Raw genomic sequence first — 23995 nt, 5'->3', positions numbered from 1 at the left:
CGGCGGCGCTGTTGAACTCTAAACGAAACCAAAGACGTTGGTGAACTCGAACTTGGGCTAAAAGGGTTAGGGTGTGGGGACCCAGAGGCCTCTCCCAGGGCAGGACACGCGGACCCCTCGTCTTACCCGCGGATCGGGCCCCCACGCCCAGCAGAGCCCAGGACTTGCGAAAGAACAGGAGAGTGTGGTGTCATCACCTGCGGAAGACAGGCACCTGCCGGCGGACAGACTGACCGCAGTGACCAAGGGGGCGGGGCGGGGACACTCCGAAAGCGAAAGGGGGGAGGCACTGTGGTCCCCTGCACCCCCTGACGCCTGCCCGCGGGCGCAGAGCCTCCTGAATATCCCGCTGCCCCCCGGTACCCCACGAAAAGGGACACCGAGGTCTGAGGGTCCCCGGAGTGGGAGCGACTGCCCCTCCAAGAGGAGGAAGGAAAGACCCCCAGATCGGAGAGCCGCGCAGCCCAGGGTGGGGACGGGCCAGGCGCTGGCCTGACATCCCACTGGCTGCAGAGCTGAGTCAGGGGTCACGACTCTGGCCGCCCTGGAGAGGCTGTCTCGGTGCAACGGGCCCGGGGCGGGGCGGGGCCTCCAGACACCGGCTGGAACTCGCCCCTGCAGAGACCTCAGAGGTGGGCGCGTGAGACGGGAAAGGGGACCGGACCAGCCACACCCTTTGTTCAGCATTTACAAAAGATTTCAGGACTATGGCGACGAGACAAAGCCGTAAACGAAGGGCGGGGCCCTCTGAGCCCGTGCCAGCCATTAAAGGAGTTGAGGAACGTTCAAGCGTCAGGTCTGACCACCACCAGGCTGGGTCACTTCACGGATGAGTTCTAGCTGATTCACCCTTAGCCAAAGAGCTTCATCAAGTGTGGCAAGCAGCTTTTTTCTTAAGAGACGTAGAAAAGAACTTTCTAGTTCTTACATGAACACCTGCTCGTAGACTTGTTAACCCCTAGGTCCCCTGATGAAGACCCTGCTTGGCAGTGTTTCTCTCCAGAGCACGTGGGCAGCTGTCCCTGCTCTGACTTAGAACTTAAGTGTCTCCCGTGGGGAAGGAGAAAACCGATGTGTGGAAATGCACAATTACAGGTGCTCAGGGCTTCGGGACTGTGAGAAGTGGGGACTGACTCCCAATTGTTGCTGGTGATAAGAGCCCCAGGCCCCCCGGGGTGGAAAAGCCTGTCACTAGCACCTGAGGACACAGGACAGGGTGGAGAGGGGTGCATACCCTGTCCAATGCAATAGCCATAATCACCTGTGGTTATTTAAACTAAAACTCATTACATTAAAGTTAGAAATTCAGTTTCTCAGTCTCACTAGTCACATGTCAAGTACCCCACAGGCTCGTGACTACAAATTGAACATTACCGAGAAAACACTTGATCATCGCAGGAATTGCTATTGGACGGCGCTTGTCTACACATAGAGCCAAGTAATGACCTCAGGGAAGCCATTGGTGGGGGCATATGAGTGTCTCTTCTAGGATTCCAAGAACACCGTCTTGCAACCATTGTTGTTTTCAAGGTAATTGTTGTGAAAACTGCCATCAGAATCTAGAAGGGAAACTTTAAGAAGAGTAAAAACTGGGGCTTCCCTGGTGGTGCAGTTGGTGAGAGTCCACCTGCCGATGCAGGGGACATGGGTTCGTGCCCCGGTCCGGGAAGATCCCACATGCCGCGGAGTGGCTGGGTCCGTTAGCCATGGCCGCTGAGCCTGCGCGTCCAGAGCCTGTGCTCCGCAATGGGAGAGGCCACGACAGTGAGAGGCCCGCGTACAAAGAAGAGTAAAAACTGTATAATCACTATTAGTACTTGACTAATAAATACATCAGTATTACTTTTAACCTGGATGTTAAGTATAATAATTTAGATATTAAGAAGAAAGACATTTAAAAGATAAAAACATTATGCTTATAAGCCATAACAATGTTAAAATACAGACGCAAAAATTAAGTCTCTGTGGTGATGCAGCAACATACGAATCTAATAGTGGAAATTAAATGCCTGGTGAGCAAATGTTACTCAATAAACAACAGTCTGCCACTGTAGCAGAACGCAGGCTTAACTAAATATTCACTCTCAGCCAGACTTGAAGAAAGAAGTGAGGTGAAAATTAACAGTACTTTATTGGCCCATTCTTTATAAAAAGAAAATATGTTGCATCTACCCAAACCCCACATTTGATACCATATTTGATGATGAAAGACCAGAAGCTTTGCCCCTAAGATCAGAAACCAGCCTGCTCCCACCACATCACTCTGTAGTGTGCTGGAGATTAGAGCTAGATTCTAGCCAGGGCAGTTCCACATGGAAGTCAAATAAAAGGCATCCAGAATGGAAAGGAAGAGATAAAATTATCTCTTTATTCATGATATTGTCTTGTTTGTATATGGAAAATCCTAAGAAAACTATTCAAAAACTATAAGAACTAATAAACAAGTTCAGCGTTACAGGTTAAAAAATCAATACATAAAAATCGCTTGCATTTTAACAATGCACAAATTGAAAATGAAATTAGAAAACAATTCCGTTTACAATAGCATTAAAAAAAGAAAGAAATACTTAGGAATAAATTTAACAGAAGTGCAAAATGTATGCTCTGAAAACTGCAAACAATGTTGAAAGAAATTTTAAAAGACCTAAATAAATGAAAAGACATCCTATGTTTATGGATTGGAAGATTTAATATGGTTAAGGTGGAAAAATTCCCAAAATTCATCTACAGATTCAGTGTAATCTCTATTAAAATATCTGCTGATTTCTCTACAGAAATTTTCACGCTGATCCTAAAATTCACATGGAAATTCAAGGGACTCTGAATAACCAAAATAATCTTGGAAAAGAGAAACAAGACAGAAGGATTCACACTTCTTGATTTCAAAATTTACTACAAAGCTGCAGTAATCAAAACAGTGTGGTTCTGGCATAAGGAAAGACATAAATCAAGGGCACAGAATTGAGAGTCCAAAAGTAAACCCTTTGAAGATATACAAATGGCCAATAAGCACATGAAAAGATGCTCAAAAATAAAACTTTTTGCATTTATTTTTAGTCAATTAATTTTCACAAGGGTGCCAAGACAATTAAATGGAGGAAAGAATAGTCTTTTTTATTCTAGCCATCCTCGTGAGAGTGAACTGGTTTCTCAGTGTGGGTTGATTTACATTTGCCTGGTGGCTAATGATGTTGAACATCTTTTCATGTGCTTGTTGGTCATTTGTGTGTCTTCTTTAGCTGAATGTCTACTCAGATCCTTTACCTGTGTCTTAATTGGGTTAGTTGTCTTTTTATTATTGACATTTTCCAGCGACTCACAGATGCTGATGCAGGTACCCGGCCTATTTTCATCAACCAGGGTTGCAGACCAGCTACTGCAGACCTCGGGGGTCTGAGAACGGGCCTGCAGGATGGTTTGGCAGCTCCCGGGTGAACAGACTGAGAACATCTGGAACTTGGGCAGATGGGCCCCCCGGGGGAGTGAAGGAGTCACAGAGAGGAGCTGTGGGGAGGGAGCTCTGCTCTGGGGGTAAGGGGCTGCCAACATTTGAGTTCATCACTCAGAAATCCCACTTCCACCCATGGGCCTGGGGGTGCCTGGGGTTCCGTCTAGCTCTGTGGGAAGAGCGGAAGGGAGTGGCTTCCCGCTTGGAGTACCTGACCCCACTCACCTGCACCCAGAGCCAGCCCACCCACCAAAGGAGGGGGAAGCATTCACCCATACCCAAACCACTGGGAATGCTTTTCAGACTGGGAATAATTCTGAAGCCAGATCCCAGAGAAGCACTGGCAAAGGCTTCTCTTTAGAGGCTTTTTTCTCCTTTGGATGGGACTTTTGGGGCATTTAGCAAGACCCAACCTTCCGAAGTCCCTTAAAGGACCCCCCCAGGAAAGGGGACAGACTTATCTCATGTTCCACAGGCAACGAGGAAGGATGCTTCCTCCTTGGAACTGAATGTCACTTTTATGCTCCTGATGGCCAGCTGGCCACTGAAGAATTCGGAGTCAACAGATGCAGGGGAGAATCCTGGCAGCATCGTCCATGGTGCATATTTAAAACTCCAGCTGGTCCTACCACAACCAGGATAAATACACACTGCTGATAACATGTAAATCCAGCACTTGAAATATGCTACAGAGAAACTTATGACTCTGTTTTCTCACAGTGTTTGCTCTTCTGCTGTTTTCCTATGGTCTTGAGCTTGGACATCATTTCTGTATTTTATCCTGTAATCTCAAAGTCGTATTTCATGGGGAGTTAAGCAATCTCTAAATCAGGGGAAAATAATGGTTGAAAAAATATATATTTGGCTTCCTGTTTCCCAGAAAATATTTGCCGCCATCTCCATTTCTGGCCCTGCATCTTTCCAGAGAGTTGAGAATGTCATTTCAATGAGTCAGTCCCCAGAGCTCAGGAGAAGTGACAAAAATATCGACACCCTGCCCCAGACTGTTCATGCATCGCCACCTCTGGCCGAGTGAGAGGCAGCTGGGATCGGAAACAGGCAGAGAGAGAGAGGAAGGGATCTGCTAGCCAAGCAGCTGCCTTGTCCCTCCAACATGAGGTCCCAGACCAGCATCCCCACCTGGGGGCTGGTTAGAATGCAGCATCTCTGCTCCCACCCTGTGCCTCCCGAATCAGAATCTGCCTTTGACCAGATCCCAGAGACAAGGGGCGCACACACTCCCCCAGCATGGACCCAGCCGGGCAGCAGAATGGCCTCATTGAGACCTCACACCGAACCAGCTCCTTCCCCGGCCCCCCATAGAGGTTCACTGACCCGCTCAAGTTTGTGGAAAGGAGCCCTCAAGACCAGCAGCATCAGTGTCACGTCTTCTCTCTGTAAACACCATTTGTCACCTTGGACTTGTCAGAAAGGCAGACTCCCGGGCCCAGCCCAGACCTCCTGAAACAGAAACTCCAGGGCTTAGGCCCAGCCACCTGGGTTTGGGCAAGCCCTCCTGAGGATTCTGAAGCACAAGCATGAGAACCACTGGCTCACCATGTAGATGTTGTGGCCCCAAGGCTCTGATCACATCCGCATCCTCATCCTTCCCCTGGGCCGTCCACTTTGGGTCCTGGCCCCGCCGACACATCCATGGACCTGCAACCACAGTTCCTGCTTGCAGGGGCACAGCTAACCCAAATCTTATTCTGATGAGGTCACAGAAATATATTTTTAAGCCAAGCTAAGTGGAATTTGTAGAATTTTGCCACAAAGAAGGTGCAGCAGGCACCATGAACGGGAGGCTGAAAGTCACACATTGGGATAAAAGCAGGAAGGTTGAAGGGATCCAGGATGCTAAGAGCATCAAGACTTCAGAGCCCCAGCCTTGGACTGTCAACTTCTGGACTTCCTGTCATGGAAGACAAATAAATCTCTATTCGGTTCCTCCACTGTAATCAGATTTCTGTCTCATGCAGCCAACCACCTGCCCAGTTGGTACAAACTTGAATAAGTTGAAGTGTAGCTTCCTGGATTGCCATTTATCTGATCTAATTTATTTAAATTTCAAAGCCTGATTCTTATTTTTAGTCAAATGTCATCATTAAATAGTACCTTCTGTGTGTTCCTGAGGTCACATCCCTCAAACCAGGGGTCAACAAAAGGGACAGATAGGATTTTAGCACAATGTTGGGTACATAAGATGAACTTGAACAAGTATGACCACTCTTAGCTCTGTTTCTATGCTAGAAAAGCTCTCTGAAACTCAACTTCTCTTCTCAAAATGAGGATAAAAGCTACATCCTAGGGTTAGATGACAAAATCTGGGCCCCAGGGCTACTCTGAACCTCTGGATCTGCTTCATGGACACCAGGATGGGCAGGGGAAGCAGGCAGGTCCATGGGGCAAGTACCGAGTTATTTGTTCCAGAAAACAGCTGCTGCTGTATATGCTGCTGTCAGCAATTACACTTCTGTTTATACTGATATCCAAGCCTCAACGTCCAGAAAATTGTTATGAGGATCCAGGGCCCTCAAAACTTCAAGCTTATGAAGACTTATGATCATCTTCAAGAATCTACACACCAAGGTCACACAAAACTAATGGGTTCATCTTCAATTTTAATCTAAAATTACTGTGTCAGACCCCAGTTATTTAGATGAAATCCAGGAGCATGTGTTTGTCTTGCTGGGTGAGGAAGGAAAGTGGGTCTGGAAAATATGAGAAGTCTGAATTAGAGAATGTTTTAAATGGCAACGAGGCAGACACTCTTGGTTGACTGACCCCTCCCCCGTCCACACCCCCTCACAGGCCTGTTCTCTAAGGACCCTCCCAGTGGTCAGTCTAGAGACGGTCATGTTGTCCGATTTTAGCCAATGAGATATTTTTTAAAACTGCTTGGTGGGCTATCTGGAGGATCCTTCAAAAAGGACAAATATAAGATCTGTTTCTGGTAAAAAAGAAATTTTTAATTCTGGACAAAACATAAAAAACAACTATTTGAAGACACTGGGTAGTGACCGGAATCAGACAGAAACTGGGGGGATTTAACCCTTCAAAGAAGGAAGCCACTTTGGGTGAGATCCATGTTTATTCATACTTTCTCCTCAGCACACTCGCAATTTGCAAGGTGTGGGGCAACTAAAACCCATTAAGAGAATGAGAAGATAAGCCACAGACTGGGAGAAAATCTTTGCAAAAAAATTTTTGATAAAGGACTGGTACCCAAAATATACAAAGGAACTCTTAAAACTCAACAATAAGAAAACAACCCAATTTTAAAATGGGCAAAAGACCTTAACAGACACCTTACCAAAGAAGATACACAGATGAAAAATAAGCATATAAAAAGATGCTCCACATCATGCCATCAGGGAAGGCAAATTAAAACAAAAATGAGATGCCACTACGTACCTATTAGAATGGCCCAAATCCAGAACACTGACAATACCAAATGTTGAGGAGGATGTGGAGCAGCAGGAACTCTCATTCATTGCTGACGGGAATGCAAAACGGTTCGGCCACCCTGGAGGACAGTTTGGTAATTTCTTACAACACTAAACATATTCTTATAATATACAGTAATCACCCTATTAGGTATTCACACAAATGAATTAAAAACTTACGTCCACACAAACACATGGATGTTTAGAGTAATTTTATTGATAATTGCCAAAACTTGGAAGCACCCAAAATATCCTCCTGTAGGTAAGTGGATAAATAAATGGTGGTGCATCCAGACAGTGGAATGTTATTCGAACCAAAAAAGAAATGAGCTATTGAGCCATGAAAAGACATGGAGGAACCTTAAATGCATACTGCTAAGCCAGTCTGCATATGCTACATGCTGTATAATTCCAAATGTATGACATGCTAGAAAAGGTAAAACTAGGGAGACAGTGAGAGATCAGTGGTTGCCAGGGTTTTGGAGAAAGGGGGAAGAGGTGAACAGGTGGAGCCCTGGGGGTTTCAGGGCAGGGAAACTATTCTGTGTGATACTGCACTGGTGGATACATGTCACGATACATTTTTCAAAACCCATAGAATGTACAATACAAAGAGCGAACCCTAATGTAAGCTATGGACTTTAGTTAATAATAATGCGTCAATGTTGGCTTATCATTTTACCCTATGTACCTCACCAAAGCCAAATCGTAATAACAGGAAACTGTGAAGTGTTGAGAGGTTATATGGGAGCTCTCTGTACTTTCAACTCAATTCTTTTGTAAACCTAAAACTACTCAAAAAATGAAGTCTAGTAGTGAAAAAAAGAATACTTGGTGAACCCAAAATAAAAGAAGAAAAAAGAATCAGAAGAAAAACAAAAAAGTAGAAAAGGCAGAAAACAAGTAACAAAACAACAGGCTTAACTTTATTTATTTATTCATTCATTCATTCATTCTGGTTTGTTTTCTTGTTTGTTAAGCTAATGCATGAGTTGATTCCAGACCACGTGACTCCAAATTTTGAAATAAAAAGGTCCAAATGAATCACCTTTTCCTATGCTCAAAAAAGGATAAGTACCTCATGTTGAAGAACGTTCAGCATGTAACTAAAGTTAACAAACAGCATTTCATTTCAGCCTCAAACCATTAAACACCCAATCCAGTCTCTGAACATCAAAGCCATTCTGGGCATCTGGTCCCATCTGAAAAAGCCTCTTAAAGAAAGGCCATGACATTACTGCAGACACTGGTCTCACTTCAAACCTGGCATCTGCAGCACCCAGGAGCTTTTCCAAAGTTGTTCTTACCTATGAATTTTAATAACATGAATGGTTGTTCCCATAGTAAAAGATGCTTCCCTGAAAGTGCGGGGCCTGAAGACCAGGGGTAGGGTTTGGCCATTGCTCAGAGGGAAATGCAGTTAGATGACTTGAAGGAGGGAGATAAGAGAAGGAACAGGACACTGTGAATCTGAAAAGATAATACGCAGCATGGTGTTGGGGGCGGGGAGTGGGCGTGGAGCAGATGAGGGGGGGCGGGGAGACCTCTTCTTCATGAGGTATGTGCATCTTTGGATGGAGGCCAGGAAAATGAAGGGGATTCATGATTCCCGAGCTGCCCTGGAGGGAGGTAGAGAGAAGACTGGGCACAGAAGGTGTGTCCAGGCCCACGCTCTGTAAATAAACCTCCTGTGAATACCTGTGGCCAAGAACGTGAGGCTCCTGGTTTCATCGCCCTTGAGTAGACGTCTAAGAGCAGAACCGGTAGGTCATATGTGAATGCTTAACTTTTTAAGAAACTAGCCAGCTGTTTCTGATGAAGTGCACCTCTGACATTCCCATCACTGTGCACAAGAGGTCCAGTGGAGAAGTCACCTCTGACGGCAGGATACAGCCATGCCTCCTCCTCCGCGACACACGAACGTGCCATTGTGACCAAGACAGAACCGGGAAGGCCCCTGCGGGATCAATGAGGGCACAGACACAAGATGCGCCCTCAGATCATGGCGGGTCTCAGGTGCACAAGCTCTCTGGGGATGGCAGAGAGCTTTGGAGCAGTACTATTGTGTGTGTGTGTGTGTGTGTGTGTGTGTGTGGTTGGGGGAATACACAAGCGCAGCAATACAGGGATGCTCATTTGGACATAAGCTATTATTAGAAATACCCATCATTGCTCAGTGTTCCACCTTCCTGTCTCAAATAGGTTGAGAGCCAGCCTGTCTCCTCACTGGCTGCTGGGTGACACTTTTGCGTTTAGTCAGAGGCAGTGAGACCTAGTGATGTGGTGAGGCTGCAGGATTCCACAGCCCTACTTCACCACTTGTCAGCTGTGACCACGGACAAGTTTAGTAACTATTCTGTGCTTCCGGTTCTTTACCTATAAGGTGGGGAGAGTGATACTGGCTGTTTCCCAATAAATAAATACCGCTTTCTATCTTGTAGTAATAAAAGTTTGGTGAATTTTCCTGCCACATTGCTTTAATAACGTGTCCTGTGAACTATCTATCCAGGTGGCCTTACGTTGACAACATTTGAAACCTGGTTGCGTGTAAAGCTCTGTGTGAGGCTCACTCTTCCCTCAGGTGCCTCCCAGCCTCGCAAGAAGACAGACACGGGAACACTGAGCAGTCACGCCAAGAACAAAGGGACGGGGCCACCAGAGAAATCTGGAAAGAGAACTCTCTCTTCAGGGACTCAGCTGCCTCCTGAAGAAATCTGCTGTGACCTGTGGAGGAAGGAAGGTCTGTCTCAGCCAGGTGTAGGGGACAGGTGAGGACAGGTGAGGATGCAACTGGGGGCCCAGCCACAGCCCTGAGACTGTCACTGCGGTCAGGTCAAATTCCATCCTCCCGTGTCTGCATCTCTGTACCTGAAGTCTTCTCCCATCCCAAGAGTGGAGGCCCCTCTGGAAGTGCCAGGAATTACCCATCACCCTGCAGCAGCCCCATCCATTATTGGCAGCAGTTGGTGTATCAATACCCCGGCTCCCTTGGCCCTCGGGTAGAATACATTCCCAGAGTTTCCACGGTTGTATCACCTCCCCGTGACTCTACCGCTAACGCTGTCCTCCCCAATAAACTACTTGCACTGGAATCCCTGTCTCCAGGTCTGCTTCTGGAACAAAGGGAGCATGGAGACCAGATGGATATGAGAGCAACTGTCCAAGAGCAGTAAGGACGTCCTGAGTGTGCCCATTGCCCTCTGCAGGAGACGGGGCGGGGTGAGCAGACAGCGGCGGGGCAGCTAGTGGACTCTGGTCGGAGAGGAGGCCACGGACAACATCAGGGTTTAAAATAGGGCCCTCTGGGTGCGGCGTTGGCTCCCACTGCCTGCTGTCCTGCTCCAGGGCCCCCAGGGCAGCCGTGCGTCTGACAAACAGTTATTGAGCACCACTGTGTGCCCGGCCTGGGGCGTATCAGGGACCAAACAACAACAGAAATCTGCCCTGGAGGAGCTTACATATATATAAATATAGATGATAAATAATAAATCATAATTACTGGAGGAGATGATACACCATGTTAGAAGGTGACCAGCGCTTTGGGAGGGGCAAGGGCCACTGGGAGGGCTGGAGAGAAGGTGCGATTTCACAGCCACCTCAAGATGGAAGAAAGAAAAGGAGCGGAGGAAAGTCAAGCGACACAGGGAGGAAGACCATCAAAAACCACTTCCAGAGTAAGAGAGTCAAGAGGATGGTCAGGAGGCAATGCTCCCAAAAATGAGAGAAGAAAACTGCCCCCAAATGGATAAAGGACAGGCCCTCCTGGTGACCCCCAGACCAGCAATAGCAGCTTCCCCTGGAAACCTGCTAGAAATGCAGATTCTCGGGCTGCAGCCCAGACCAACTCACACAGACCCTCTGGGCTGAGGCCCTGCAGGGGCTCCAGGCTCCTACGATGGAGAAAGGGCAGGCAGGATGGGAACACATAGAGACAAACATAAAGAAAGCGGAAAACAAAGAAATTTTCACTGAAAAAGTTTGTATTCATAAAATGCCACAGATTAGGTTTATCAGTCTCAAGGGTTAGACAAAATATAATTTGACCTGAAAACGTGCAAAAAGTTATATTTCATATTGGTAAAGAAAGCAATATGCCAAATGCACTTCAATCTCCCAAAGGCACAGCTTTAAGGAGACAAAGCTGACCCCCGTGAGAGACGATGACTTGGACAAAGATGATGGACAAACTGGTGTGGCAGGTGTGCAGGACTGCACCCCACACACACTGCGACCTTGACCTTGACCATGAGGGTGAGGGCTGGGACACACAGGGGCACTACTCTTCGTTGCGGAGATGACGGGTTTGACAAGGAAGGGAAACACTTAGGTTTGGGACATAATCTTTTTGGGAAAGGAAGACCCTGGAGAAAGAAGGTAAGAGGCGCAATTATTTTCCTCCACCTCACAAGTCTCCTTATTTTCATGGGATATTTGAACTCAGAAGGAGCTCAACAGAGCAGACATCATGGACCCAGCTTAAGACTCTATGATATCAATGATGTGGACAAGTGTGAAACGTGAAGGGGACGAGATAAGCAGTGCTTTTCAGGGAAAGGTGACAAGAGCACAATGCAAAGGGTTTTCGTCCTCCAGCAGGATCAGCAGAGTGCAGCTCAGCTGCTCCACCATGTGACCCGGGAGGTTAGAGATGGCACAGAGGGAAAACGGCCCTGCACTGTCTCGAACTGAAAGCCGAGATGTGCAGTTGGGGCCCGATGACCTTCACCTTGACCTTCATTTGAGCATCCCCTGCCCCCTATCCCTCCCTCCCTCTCCTTCCTTTCTTCCCTCTCTGTTTATCCTCCATTCTTCCCCTCCTTCCCTCCATGCAGTTGAATTCTGTGGACCAATTTCTACCACAAGGGAGGACTAACATCCAAGTCAATGGTGACAAACCTCAAGTAAAAAGCCCAACAAACAGAACCCGAGCGGCAGCACATGGGGGACTCTGGCTGTGGGCTCCTGGAGGCTTGGGAGGGTTTGCTCAGCCCTGCGAAGAGAAGAGCGACCCCTCGGGTCAAGTTCCCTGGAGTGGCTGCTGGCCTTGGGGCTTCTCCCCGACCTTTCACTCTGGGCCTCTTTATTCACTTTTCACCGCTTACCTGGCCTTCATTTCTTCCGAAAAGGATGAGCCAGGGTATAAAGGGGATGAGACATGGTTCTCTTTTTAAGCAACTGTAATGTCACAATATAATTTAAGGAGAGACTGAGCTGAGGCTTTTTGGTTTGGGGTTTATTGTCTCTGTCTCCTCTTACTGAATGGACTTAGGAGTCAGCTGAAAACGGAGCATACTCATTCAGTCCACGTTAAAGCCGTGGAAGGTACGTGATGTGTATGTTGGTCTTTCATTTTAATCTACGTGTTGTCTGTCACAGATATACTTGCATTGTGCAGTAGGTATAACTCTGTATAAATCGATTTTTTTGTGAACGAATCATATTTGAAAGATTTACTAGCATTTACGTCGTTTTAAGTCACTAAGAGGACTTGCCGCTAAAATGTGGCATCTTTATTCATGGGCTTTTCCCATAAATCAGGAAACCCTGGCCTCAGGTATCTCAGTATGAAACAGAGGATGTTAGGATTGTGTGTGTTTGTGTGTCTCCTTGTGTCTGTGGGAGCCCTTGTGTTTCTGTGTTTGCGGTGCGTGTCTCTGTGTGACTGTGTACGTTGTGGTGGGGTCAGCCATCGTTCTTCATATTAAGATATAATTTCCAAATGGATTTTGTTAGTGGCTAGACAGCTCAAGGATCAGCTTTATTGGACCCCAGTAATGACAAGTGTCCGGGCCATTAGCGTCACTGGAGAGCCCTTGATCCTCCGTAAGCCCTGTTCTTACCAAGTACACAATCTGAAAAGCAGGTGGACTGGGAATCAACCACCATCTGCTGCCCCAGCCTCCAGTCATGGTGACGTTCATGTAGCCCAGCAATGAGCAAGCCAGTTGGTCTGTCCAATCAGTTAAACAAACTGGAAAAGGTTTGCTGACCAAGTGGTGATAAATGCTCCTGTGATCATTACAGAACAGCGTTTACACATCACACCAATTGGACACGTTTAATCCTGCACCAGGTGTCACCCATGCAACTAAAAAGATGCAGGAAGGGGCTTCCCTGGTGGTACAGTGGTTGGGAATCTGCCTGCCAATGCAGGGGACACGGGTTCGAGCCCTGGTCTGGGAAGATCCCACATGCCGTGGAGCAACTAGACCCGTGAGCCACAACTACTGAGCCTGCGCATCTGAAGCTTGTGCTCCTCAACAAGAGAGGCCACGACAGTGAGAGGCCCGCGCACCGCGATGAAGAGTGGCCCCCGCTCGCCGCAACTAGAGAAAGCCCTCACACGGAAACGAAGACCCAACACAGCCAAAAATAAATAAATAATTAAAAAAAAAAAAGATGCAGGGAATCGGACGGTGGAGGTGGCGGCGTGGAGCACGGGCTCAGGATCACTAGGTGCCCTGGGGCCAGTGTCACCTCCAGTGGGTAAGGAGGCAAGCCGTCAAGGTATCTCTGAAAAGGGACACAGATACATTTGAATGTAGTTTCTGCTGTGTATTTTGAGCTGTTATGAAACATATTAAAACATGTTGACAGCCATGTACATCGTAGTTTATTAGGCTAGGTGCGTAACAAAGCACAAAGGATGACAACCCACTTCCGAGGCTGACCGGAGGTGCCACTCAGCTTCTCAGAGGCCTGAGGGCAGGACAGCGTGCAACCAACCCTCCCCCGGCCTGGGGTGAAATAACCCCACACAGAAAGCCCATGATTCCAGCATCAGGGGAACAAACATCAGATACACACATCCAAAAAGACTTACATTCTCATTTAGCGCTCGTGGAGGGACTGCTGACATTTACATCTAATATCTAATTCATTGGAACTAATATCGCCGAGCCAGGCCGTGCCTATGATCTATTTCAAGCTTAAGCCAAATATGCAAAAAGAGCTTCAGGCCAGGGGAACAGTGGGCAAAATCTGCTGAAAGGAAACACTTGCCCCCTTGCAGATAAGAGGAACAATGCGAGAAAGGAACTCCAAAATTTCTTCTTAAAACGGATGGGCACTATCTCCGTGAACAGACCAAAACACACTGCATTTTTTTAAAAAAGCACTTCGGTGAGTATTAGTCCCTGGAATCTGGAATGGGGTAAGGTACTTGATTATCAAACACGTGGAGAATTTTATCATCCTTTTTTTGTTGGTTGACAAACGCCACAAACCACCCAGATTTAAGCAGTGGGTTTTGCGGCCAGAGAGGGACAGATGTTTTCGGGGATTTTATATCTCAGATTCCCATGCTAAACCTATTGTTTCAGGGATGGAAATATGTAGGGGACATTACACCATTTTGCAGCTGCTAGAAAGCAATGCTTTCCTGTTTTCCTGGTTTAGACAATGGAGAAGCTAAGAAGAAAAATAATAGGAAAAGGCTTTCCTAGATTTGCTTTAAAAAAAATACTGAGGGGCTTCCCTGGTGGCGCAGTGGTTGAGAGTCCGCCTGCCGATGCAGGGGGCGCGGGTTCGTGCCCCGGTCCAGGAAGATCCCACATGCCACGGAACGGCTAGGCCCGTGAGCCATCGCCGCTGTGCCTGCGCGTCCGGAGCCTGTGCTCCGCAACGGAAGAGGCCACAACAGTGAGAGGCCCACGTACCACAAAAAAATAAAAAATTAAATTAAATTAAAATTTAAAAACTGTGTCATTTTGAATTTAGTGCTTTTTTGGGGGGATCAAATCTCCTCTCTGTTCTCTTAATTTTCACAGAAATATATATGGGAAAGAGATTTGGAATAAAAGTAGCTAATGATCAAATCCACATCCTTCAGAGGTTGTTAAGGGGTGAAATCCAGGCCCCTCACAATGTGCTCAAATGAGGGCTCATGACCAGGACATAAAAGACGCAGCTACACATATGTGTGCGAGAGAGAGACTCATTCCCAGTTCAGCTCCTCCTGCACCACACATACATGTTTAATTTTTCATTCCACTTTCTTGCCTGATCATGGGGAAGATGTGAGGACGAGCCTTTAGGAGAGGTCGCTTGTCTCTCCTTGACAGACACTTAGGTCTGAGATGGCCTTGCCAGGCCTGGTGGTGACCGCAGCCTGCATCCCTCCCGGCCTCAAGTCAGAACTGGCAAATTCACCCACTTAATGCCGCTGGGAACATGGCTCAGGTACCAAAAGGGACACCAGCACAGCTGCTTCTGCCTCAAGGCCACACTGTGGAGCAGCCGTGGCTCATCGCACAAAGGACACTCACCAGGTCCTCCACGCCCAAGGTGATTTTGAAGAATCGCCCCGCCCTTGACTGTCTATACTCGGCTTCCCCAGGGGACTGTCCCCCTGCATCAGCCCTTCCCAATGGCCAACGAGAGAAAAGAGCAGTGATCTCAGTGATCATCCCTGAAATTCAGGAATGGGTGTGTTTAGGGAGACATCCTCCCTTTAGTTTATCTCCTGAGGAGGTGGTGAGTTTGTCCCGAATATAAAATTAGTGAACCATGAGAAATTCTTTGGAGGAAAGTCCAAATTGTCTTTGAACCTGTTGCCAAGGGGAGCCTCTCCTTGACCCCAACACTCAGCTTGCTCTGCCTCTCAGCAGGTCAGGGAATCAGGGACAGAACAGTGCCTGGTCGGCCCCTGTCCAGCCCAGGGTCACGGCTGGAGGAATCTCTGTGTGGCAGAGCCCACCTCTCCCCATGTCCATCTGTCCGTTTCCCTGGATGTCACGGCCGAGCCACCTGGGCCTCTGGATAAATGGATACTTTGTCAATTGGCCCCGAGCTCCCAAAACAAGGATTCAAATACCCTAGCACAAAATGACAGCCGTGTTCAATGGGAGAAGAAACCCTCGGTTTGAGGCTTTTCATCAGAGTCACTGCCCGAGGTGGTCCAGTCTGGGGATTGCGGCCACTGCTGGGCTGTGGCTGTGAGGGCAGGTAGACCCCACTTGCCTGCAGAGGGACTGACTCCGACGGAGGGGATTTGGAGAAACTGTGATTTACCAACCCATTTCTCCCCACCCGCCCCCGGGGGGGATGTCGCAGTGGGTGGGAGGCGAGACAGGGCTGCATATTCACCTCCCTACCCCAACCAGAGAAGAATTCAAACACGGAGACCAAATGGGGCTGGGCTGTAGAAGAAACCACATGAACGCTGAAACCACGGGCACGTCGGTGACCTCAGCCAACTCAAAGCCAGGGGACCACGGGGGTCAGGGGCAGCCTGGATTAGCAATGTCCCCCTCGCCCCAGTGACAAGGGTGAGGGCCGTAAAGCCCTAGAGGAAAGCACCTCCTGTAAGTGCAGACACCAGCCACGGAGTGCACACATTGCCACGAGCAGCCCGATGGTCAGCGCCGCACGGCATACCACCCCGGGGGCCGAGGGACACAGCCTTCACCCCCTGGAGTGCTAAACCCCAGTGTTCCGAGTGGGAACTGCAGAATATTAGGTGGCTTTAAAAAGCAGACACTTCGAACCCCCTCCTGGGTCCTATCAGGTCTCTCTCCTTCCTTCCTTCCCCCAACCCCCTCCAGTTTTCCATTTTCTTTTCTTCAAAAACGGAGCTATAGGGCTTCCCTTGTGGCGCAGTGGTTGAGAGTCCGCCTGCCGATGCAGGGGACATGGGTTCGTGCCCCGGTCCAGGAAGATCCCACATGCCGCGGAGCGGCTGGGCCCGTGAGCCATGGCCACTGAGCCTGAGCGTCCAGAGCCTGTGCATCCGGAGCCTGTGCTCCCCAACGGGAGAGGCCACAGCAGTGAGAGGCCCGCGTACCGCAAAAAAAAAAAAAAACCAAAAACGAAGCTATAGCACCTACATTTCAAAACTGGCAAAAGGGCATCTCCTTGACTCTGAAGGCCGTGCACGCAGAGTGCCGACCTCTGGGGCGGAGTGTGGATCCCGGCAAGTTCCCTCTCTCTGTCCTGCGCCAGAGCGGCCGGGCCCCCGTGCCCTCTGGGTGCCCGGGCCTCCCGTGCCGCTCAGGAAGCTTCTAAGGGCTCTGGCCTGCAGTGAACCCGGGCTGCTTTCCAGGCACCCAGGCAGAACTGGCAGGGACAGAGAGCCACTGACAACAACAGTCTTAGTTGTGGGAAATCTTTGCAAGTGAGCACTTAAACGTGAGGCTATAAATTAAAACGGCTGTGAGCAGTGTCTGCAGTTGCACAAGATCGCAGTTATTCTCTCATTCTTGCTTCCTTCCCTCTCGCCCCCTCTTTTAAGGAAAAGAGCCAGGGGATTCCTGTACCATAGGCAGCTCTGGGCCAGCACCCGCGGGACTAGTCCTGACTTGGTGGTGCTACGGCCGCAAGCCAGGATCAGCTCTCAGGAGGCATCAGCCACCGTGAACTGTGCTAAAGGCTTATGACAACACGTTTAAACCTCAGCCGGGCAGCTCGCTCACATCCTCCAGACACCATCAGGGCATCCAAGCCCAGGCAGCTGCAGAGGGGGCAGGACAGCAGCGGGGACATGGGGCCGCCTGGCCCGGAGACCAGTGGTCCCTGACCTTTGTCCTCACGAGCGTCTGTCTCATCAATCAAGCCTGTGGTGACATCAGTACATTTATTTAGACGAATTGATTCAAGTAGTTTTGAAACAAACTGCCCTCTCACTCTAGCTTCCAGAAGCACTTCTAACTCACTTCGTAAAACTTTCCCCACGTTGTTCAGATTTCATCTGCAAATAAACTGAAGACTTACTAGAACCTGAAGAACTAGAAGATACGATTACTAAACGTTCTGTCTCCGTGCCACCGAAGCAGATGGAAACCCAGGAATGGAAAGGAATGTCTCCAGCCCCAACATGTTCCCTCGGACAGAAACAGAGCTTCTTGCATAATCAAACAGTAGATCGACAGCCTCCGTCACACCAGGAGACACAAATCATTTCAGTCCTAATTTTCCCTGGTTCACAACTTCTTCTTCGATGGTTACGAGGGCAGAGAAGCAGTTCAAAGGGAGCCCGTTAGCCCCTGACTTGTCACGCCCAATCCAGAATCAGGGTGAAATGAACTCAGTCACATTTGAATTTGAACAGGGAGAGGGAGGGAGAATTGTTAACATGTGTCAAATCCCTGAAAGGACACCGGACCCACCACTTACACAGCACACGCGTGTGATACCTGCACAGGTCAAGTTGCCAGGCGTTTAAAGAGAAGATTGGCAACTATTTGCTAAGATTCCAGTCCAGTCTTCCAGGAGGATGGGGGTCCTGCTTCCAACAGGCACCTGCCTCTGAGGACGGCGTCACTGTCAGTGTCTTGGGGCCTCCTCAGCTTCAACAGTCTGTCCCTGGCGTCGGACTGTGGGGAACAAACGGGGGCACATTGGAGGCTGCTGCCCCAGCTGTGCCGTCTGGACCCCGGGCGTGGGGACAGACCCACGGGCACCGAGCCACGGGCAGGGCGGCACCGCCCGTGAGCACACGCAGTCCTCGGGTGACCCCAGCCTGGGCCATGCCTGCCCCTCTCCCTCTGCCTGCTGCATGCCCTGGCCGCTGCCTCCGCCCCAGCCGGTGCCTGCCGCATCCCCACTCCCGCCCCCTTGGCAACCCAGCCTCCTTCACCTGTAGGGGTTCTCCATTGCCCTGCTCTCGGCTCGCTCAGGGACCCAGGCGTAGCTGTCTGCTGCGCTCTGCGGCTTCTTCTCCTTCTCCTCCCTCTTGGCTCTGCGCTTGCGATAGACCAGGAGCCCCAGAGCCAGAGCCAGCAGGAACAGGATGGCCACCACAGTGCCCAGGATATAGAACAGGAGCAGCTTCTGCCCGTCCGTGCCATCGTCGCTTTGCTTGGCGGTGAAATCCTCACCTGCGGAAGCCTCACGGCCAGTGGTGGCCGTGGGGTGATGGGTGCTGGCCTCCATCCAGACACCAGGGGACCCACTGGGGGCCAGCATGTCAGGTGGGGCAAGGGAGATGGGGGCGCTGTCTGGGAGGGAGGGTCTCCTGGCGGCTGGCGCCACCGTGGAGGCGCCCTCGGGGTTGTCCCTGGTGGGACTGGACGTTGCGGCAAAAGACACGAGCCTCCCCTCTCCGTCTCCTGTGGCCTCCCCTTGGGGAGGCCCAGCTGTTGGTCCTAGGGATGTGAGGCCCCCAGTGCAGGAGACCCCATCGGGGGACAGCTCCCAGCCTGGCAGGCAGCCACAGCGGAAGGACCCCTCCGTGTTGAAGCACAGGCTGTCACAGAGGCCGCCCTGCGGGCCCGCACACTCGTCCACGTCCACGCACCGGGTGCCGTCCTCCCCGGCCAGGACGTAGCCCTCCTCGCAGGAGCAGTAGAAAGACCCATCTGTGTTGGTGCAGCCCTGGGCACAGGGCGAGTGGCTGGGGGCACACTCGTCCACATCCACACAGGCCCCCTCTCCGGGGCCACCAGGCTCGTAGCCCACCCAGCACTCGCAGCGGAAGCCCCCGAGAGCGTTGACACACTCCTGGGCACAGGGAGCGCCCTGGCACTCGTCCATGTCCACGCAGTCCTGCTGAGTCGAGTCTAGCCGGTAGCCTGGGGGGCAGTGGCACACGAAGTCCTTCCCGAGGGGCCCAGGGACGCACGTGGACCCCCCTCCACACGGGCTGGAGCTGCAAGGGTTCCGAGGGGCGCAGGTGACCAGGTCGTCCAGCAGCCGGAACCCCGGCCGGCAGCCGCAGCGGAAGGAGCCTTCCCCACCCTCGAAGCAGTCCTGCTGGCAGCCTCCGTTGTTGAAGTCGCAGCTGAACTTGGGGCTGACACAGAGGGGCCCCGAGCTGTCCCAGTCAAACACATCGGGGGCCTTCTCCTTGCACAGGAAGTAATGCTGCCAGCTCTCGTCCCCGTCCCCACAGGCCACGTTGGCCATGGAAGCGAAGGGCACGGCCTGCAGGGAGGAGCTGGTGGCCTGGAAGGGGGTGGTGTAATTCACCTGGCCCGGGCCCCCCAGGGTCAGCGGCCGGCACATGCCTTTGAAGCTGAACTTGCACACAAAGCCCTCGATGCTGCTCCCAGAAAACCTGGAGCTCCCGCACGGACCCTCGGTCCACCTGGAAAGGCGGCTAGCCAGGGCCGGCGCGGACAGGTCCAGCATCAGGGACACACAGCGCTTGGAGGTGCAAGAGTTCTTGGCCTCCTTGTGCCAGTTGGTATACGACGTGTCCTCCCCGCCGCCCACCCAGCTGAAGCCCTTCAGGGGCAGGTTGCTGTCCAGGCACTTGCCCTTGTCTCGCTGGAGCCCAATCCAGAACCTGCCCATGCGCTCTGCCAGGGGCGCCCCCGGTGGCAGGAGCTGGGCCAGGGTGCCCTGGACGTGCAGGGCCTCCTCCTCGCTCTTCACCGTGGCCAGGTTGCCCCCTTTCTTGCTGCAGCGGAGCTGGGCGTCGTCCGCACTCAGCTTGACCCTGTGGGCTGTGTAGCAGGCAGCCCCCGCGCAGACCACGGCCTCCTGGGCAGCGGCAGCCCCCGCCCAGGGCTGTACCACCAGCAGCAGCAGCAGCAGGCCGGTGGAGCCGGCCATCATGGCCTCCGTGTTCCCCTGGGCGGGAGGCTGGCGGCCCGGCGGTGACAGCAGCAGTCCCGGCTGAGCTCCGAGGGGAGCCGAGGGCTCAGACGTGGACACTCCGTCGCAGGGAAGGACACAAAGGCTGAGGGCTTTCCGCGGCCCCCTGACCCAAGGCGCATCCTGTCGCTGCACTTCTTATTCCTCGCCGGATACGGGGGCTTCCTGTGCTGAATAGCTTCTGACTCCTGTTGCCTTCATTACGCTTTTGTTGTTCATAAAAGGAGCCAGGCAACGTCGCTGGGTCCCGAATAAGGAAGCACGGTGGCATGGGGGAGGGGAGGGGAGACGTTCTTTTGCAGCTTGGAGACACCGGCTGCTTTCTTTGGGGGCCCGTCCTCCTTCCCATCCGCGTGAGGGCACACCGTGGAGTGAGTAGGTTTGGGGGACCAGGAGCTTGAGAAACTCACTTGGTTATCCCATAATAAAATTCCACTTTGGCTTGCAAACAACCAGAAGAGGAAAAAACTAATCCGCAGACTTGAGACACGGGGCCACGGATGGTTGTAATTTTCAGCCTTTTTTAGAAGCAAACTGGACTTTCCTTTTCCCTCTCTCATGTTCCCTTTGGCTTTGAAAGTCTTTTTCTCTTATTCCCCCCATCGTGAACTTTAAATAGATAGGCAATTTTAAAATAGGAACAGGGCCGTGGGAATGTCTGAGTTTCTAACACGACGCCAAGCTCCTCGAGAACATTCAACCAAATTGGGTGAAATTGGGCAGTTTTCAGGGTTTCATAGTGCAAATATTGTGTTGTGATGTAGCAGCGTCACAGAAAGCACCAGAAAGGAAAAATGAAAATGTCTCTGGCCTCACAGCCTTGGGCTTGCACGCCTGCTTTTCCTTAGCTCGGGGGTTACGGGAAGGGCAGGAGATCTGGGCCCAAATTCAGTCCAGGCCGTGGCCGACCTCCTTCCGCACGGTGACTCATCAAAGGCCCTTGAATCTAAAAGTTCTTTTCCTGTGATGACAGAGGTGTTTTGCTCATCGGGGCTATCTCTGGTTGGGAGTCCCTGAGAAGTAGACCCCAGACAAGGATTTGGGACAAGCAGTTTATCTGGGAGGGGAAGTGATACAGGGACAAGGAAGGGGCCAGCACAGGGTGACACTGAACAAGCAGGTGACCGGGGGCTCCTGGGGCTCCTGGGCTCCCCAGGAGACTGTGTGGACCATATGTCAGTCTCCCCAGTGAGGGGAGGGGGCTGGACACGCCCCTTTCTGCTCCACTCCCCACTGGAGCCGCGACTCCTGGCGCTCTGGGTGGATGGTAAGGGCCCAGTACCCAGAGGGAACGCTTCGTGGAGAGTGGCAGGACCTGCCCAGGGGCTGAGCTGGGGCACCTCAGAGACTGTCTCTCCTCAGAGATTCGAGAAGGGCATCCTGAGAGTTGGGAACTCACTGGCTTTCAGCCTCCACAAAGGATAAAGCACCCATCTCAGATTCCAGTCAGAGACCCCTCAGGGGGTGCTCCCTATGTCCTTTTTATCTAATCAGATGTTTGCGAGAGTCCAGAGATGCTTTCTTAGAACCCATAGAATTCTCCCTGTGCTCTTTAGTGCCTATGGAGACCCAACCATCCACACACCCATCTATCCATCCATCCATCCATTCATTCATCCATCCATCCATTCAACCATCCATCCATCCATCCACCAACCCACCCATATATCCATCAGTCCAACCATTCATCCATCCATCCATCCACCCATCCTTCTATCTATCTATCTATCCATTCATGCATTCATCCTTTTATCTATCTACCCGTCCGTCTAGCCATCCATCCATCCACCCAACCAATGTTAATGAAGCCCTTATTATGTGCTGGGCTTGGCATTGGGATTCCAGGAGAAAACTCCTGCCTTCATGACCCTTGACATCTCTTAGAGTGAACAGATTTGAACATGTTGAACAGCTGTAGCTGTGACAGGTGCCTCAGGGTGTCAGGAGAGGTCCTGTTGGGGTTGGGGGGTGGGCAGTTGGGACAGGATCCTCTGGGGAAGAAAGGCAGTGGAGCTGGAATTTAAAGGAGGAATAGGGAAGAGAGGAAATGATGTCCACATGGGGGAATACCATGTATCAAGGCCCTGTGGAGGGAGGGACATGACCTTATTAAAGGAGTGAAGGAAGGACAGTCCTACCAGAGCCTGAGGAGTGAGAAGAGGACCCGGGGAGGGGGAGCCCTGCGAGCCCAAACAGTGACCACTGGGGGCTTTGTTCTGAAATCCGGAAGGAAGCACTAAAGGGCTGAGACCTGCATGTAGAAGCTTCCCTCCCTCTGTGCTGCGGGGAGTGGGCGGAGGGACCCAAGCGGTGTGGGAGGACCACTCAGCTGGCTACCGCGGTTTCAGGCATAGATGAAGCTGTGTCTTTCCCTTTTCTGTGGAAGTAAAGCAACTATAAAAAAAAAATTAAGAATAAAAAATTAAAAAGTTAAAGAACAAATAAAGAATGAAAGCAACGCCCTTGTGCCGCGGTGTGAGCTGCTGCACTGACCCTCCTCCGTACACTATCCCATCTGTGCAAAACCACAGGAGGACACGTCTCCCTGGGGGTGGCTTGTGAGTTTCCAGCTCTTTGAAGGGATAGAACACATTTACCCTAGGTTCAAATCCCTCTCTGCCACTCACGGGGCCACAACAGTCCATGGCAGTTGCTCGCATCTCACGGGGGCTCTGTGAGGGTTCAGTGGGCTCACACCTGTGCCGCGGGGTGAGGGGAGCCACTGTCCCACCAGAACGCTGACCAGCCAAGACCACGCGAACTCTGCCTCTGGCAACTGGCATCGAAGCCTCAGCTTGGCCATTTGCTGGCTTTGGGATGGGACCCAAGCAGTACACCTCTAGAGGGCTTGGTTTCCTGGTCTGTCAGAGGGGCAAATGGGAATCCTAATGCCATCAACCCTGGTGTGGATTCTGTTAAAGTAACCGAGAGACAGAGGCGCTGCCCGTGGGGCTGGAGCACAGCAGACTCCCTGCTGCTACTCGGCAAAGCCCAAGGAGGCAGACCCCACACTCCCACCCGTCCCCACGGGGCAAAGCTGAGAAGGAGGAAACCTCTGTTGCGATGGCTGCAGACAGGCAGCTTTTCTTTTTCAGACTCTCCACCCTGCACGCACCCCCACCCCTTTAGAGCCTTTGTTTGGCTCCTTGCCTGATAAACATGCTTGTAGAGCATTATTGATTTTTCCACATTTTGTAAGTAGTGTCCTCATGTAATTTATCATGCATAATATTTACAGAAAACGTGACTGGGTCAAGCGTTGTTTTTAAGGCTAACTTATGCTCACCTCCTGGATCTGGCTCTGACCAGCAAAGCCACTTGTCAGCACTTGGAAAGAGATAAATCACCGAAAAGAACAGCACTGGGCTTCCCTGGTGGCGCAGTGGTTGAGAGTCCGCCTGCCGATGCAGGGGACACGGGTTCGTGCCCCGGTCCGGGAGGATTCCACATGCCGCGGAGCGGCTGGGCCCGTGAGCCATGGCTGCTGAGCCTGTGCGTCCGGAGCCTGTGCTCCGCAACGGGAGAGGCCACAGCAGTGAGGGGCCCATGTACCGCAAAAAAAAAA

General features: G+C 51.1%; 1 protein-coding gene across 1 annotated transcript; it reads right to left on the bottom strand.

Annotated features, from left to right (window-relative positions):
- Positions 1-17453: 17453 nt before the first annotated feature.
- CD93 (CD93 molecule) lies at positions 17454-20618 on the bottom strand. The gene is made up of 2 exons (XM_024750797.1): positions 18470-20618; positions 17454-18206 (listed from the first exon to the last, which is right to left on the bottom strand). Exons 1-2 carry the CDS (start codon positions 20389-20391, stop codon positions 18182-18184), a joined length of 1947 nt encoding a protein of 648 aa, XP_024606565.1. The 5' UTR covers positions 20392-20618; the 3' UTR covers positions 17454-18181.
- Between the last annotated feature and the right edge of the window lie 3377 nt (positions 20619-23995).

This window comes from Neophocaena asiaeorientalis, unplaced genomic scaffold, assembly GCF_003031525.2.
Source record: "Neophocaena asiaeorientalis asiaeorientalis breed wild unplaced genomic scaffold, Neophocaena_asiaeorientalis_V1.1 scaffold567, whole genome shotgun sequence".
NCBI lineage: Eukaryota > Metazoa > Chordata > Mammalia > Artiodactyla > Phocoenidae > Neophocaena > Neophocaena asiaeorientalis.
This window is presented reverse-complemented; position numbering and strand designations above follow the sequence as displayed.